Consider the following 2176-nt stretch of genomic DNA (forward strand, 5'->3'; position numbering starts at 1 on the left):
CGCTCGCCATCGTATCGCCGACTTTTAGCCCGTGTGTTCGGGGTTCCCGTGATCCCCCGCGGATGATAACGGGCGATCCGAGGAAACTCGCGAAGACCAGATTTTCGCCAAGGGCGTAGCGTTTCAATCGCTGACTGCATCCACATAGCTAGACTTGGTATGCGACAACAGCTGGTGGCCTTCCACATCTACGACCTTCTTCTACGTCGGCAGTCTGTTTGGGAACGTGGTGTTCGGCTGGATCGCGGACAAATGGGGTAGAAGGACGGCGCTCTTCGCTATACTTTTCCTCGAGGTGATATTCTCGATCGCCACCAGTTTCAGCCCCAACTACGTCATCTACACGGCGTTGAGGACCGTGAACGGTCTCTCTTTCCCAGCCATTTATCAGATACCCTTTATACTAGGTACGTTATGTCGTGGCTTCTAGCTCCGCGGCGTTCTCCAACCGTTCCGCTCTCCGCAACATTTTTGCTTTCAGCTCTGGAGTTGATGGGCCCGAGGTACAGAACGTTCGCCGGAATGGTCATTAGCATGTTCTTCGCGTCGGCGATGTCTCTTCTAGCCGTGCTGGTAACGCGTATCGTTCCGTCCTTCGTCTGTCCCGCGACTCTGCCTTGTACGTTAGCCTGTTTCCATTTTGCAGGGCTACTTGCTCAGGCATTGGTTCACCCTGTCGCTGGCTACCTCGGTTCCGTTCGTTCTTCTCTTCAGCTACTACTGGATCATTCCGGAGTCGCCGCGATGGCTTCTCAGCAAGAACAGGATAGACGAGGCGGAGGTGATCGTGCAACGAATGGCGAAGATTAACGGTAGAACGGTGCCGAACAACTTTCTTCGAAAAATGGAGGTAACGAAGGACGCGGCGATCGGCTCTTCCAAGTTCCGTGCACGAGTATGCGAGTCGCGCGAGACGCAGGCAGAAAAGAAAGAAGAAGTGGACGATTTCAGGTGGAGATTCTGCGGAGGCAAGGGGTGTCCTGCAACGGGACGAATTCAGGGGAGAACCCGGAAACGAACCCGGAGACCGAGGATCGATCGCCGCCACCGGCGGCTACGCCGATGGATTTGATCAGGAACCCGAACATCAGGAAAAAGTTCTTCATCCTGGCGTTCGACTGGGTGGCGAACGCGGTCGTCTACAATGGACTGTCGTACAACGCGACGAATCTCGGTGTCTCCGATTATCTAGCCTTCTTTATCGGTAAAACGCGATATTTTCTTGCCGCGAGCGGCCTTGGCCCGAGCGTCTAAGCGTCTCTCGTAAACATACTTTCGCATGCGCGTCGCGACACGCCAATACTCGCGGATACGAGACGGAGTACGCGCGCACGTGGAACTCTACCTTTTCGATGGTTATCGGCGAGCGTTGTTGCAGGTGGACTCGTGGAGATACCGTCGTACGTGATAACGTGGTACGCTATGGACCGGCTGGGCAGGCGATGGGTATTGTGCCTGACGATGCTTCTAGGCGGACTCGCTTGCGTCTCCTGCATGTTCGTTCCCGAAGGTATGCGAGACACTGTCTCTCGAGTTTGTCCACTTTACCGATCTATTTACACGTGTGGCGCGTGTGTCGCAGCAGACGCCGTTTGGGTCACTGTATCTCTGGCAATGATCGGCAAGTTCGGTATCGCCGCGTCGTTCGCGGTCTTCTACGTGTTCGTCGGCGAGCTGTTGCCGACGGTGTTGAGATCGCAAGCGATGGGCATCGCCTCGTTCATCGCCGGCATCGGGCTGCTCGCTTTCCCGTACATCGTTCATCTGGCGGTCTACTCGAGAGTTCTGCCGCTGATCATAATGGGCACGCTCAGCGTGGCCGGAGCTCTCACGTCCATCTTTCTGCCGGAAACCCTCAATATTCACCTGCCGCAAACGATCGAGGAGGGCGAGTTGTTCGGAGCCGACTTCAAGCTCTGGTCCTGCCCCACGTTACCAAAGTCAGTATCGTCGTCGTTGTCGTCCTCGTCGTCGTCGTCGCCGTCGTCTTTGTCTTTGTCCTCGCGATCGCTGTTTCCGCGTGAGAACGACGATGATGCGTTTTTCAGGAAGGAGGGCGCAGACTCGAACGCCAAGTCGGAGTCCGTGCCACTGAGATTCCTGGTGAACGGTCGACCGGGAAATCGTTCGTTGCCGTCCGCTTCGTTGCAAGAGGAGCCAGCGGCATCGGCAGCAG

The 2176-nt window shown here is 56.2% G+C and overlaps 1 protein-coding gene across 1 annotated transcript in view; it reads left to right on the forward strand.

Moving 5' to 3' along the window:
- The window catches only part of LOC100749996 (organic cation transporter 1-like), a 6008-nt gene that overhangs the window by 3439 nt on the left and 393 nt on the right, over nucleotides 1-2176 (forward strand). The window contains 7 exon segments of the mRNA XM_012384212.3: nucleotides 149-407; nucleotides 482-573; nucleotides 647-850; nucleotides 952-1204; nucleotides 1379-1510; nucleotides 1583-1940; nucleotides 2049-2175. Of these exon segments, the coding sequence (XP_012239635.1) occupies nucleotides 149-407; nucleotides 482-573; nucleotides 647-850; nucleotides 952-1204; nucleotides 1379-1510; nucleotides 1583-1940; nucleotides 2049-2175 (1425 nt within the window).

Source organism: Bombus impatiens, unplaced genomic scaffold (genome assembly GCF_000188095.3).
Source record: "Bombus impatiens unplaced genomic scaffold, BIMP_2.2 scf_0248, whole genome shotgun sequence".
Classification (NCBI taxonomy): domain Eukaryota; kingdom Metazoa; phylum Arthropoda; class Insecta; order Hymenoptera; family Apidae; genus Bombus; species Bombus impatiens.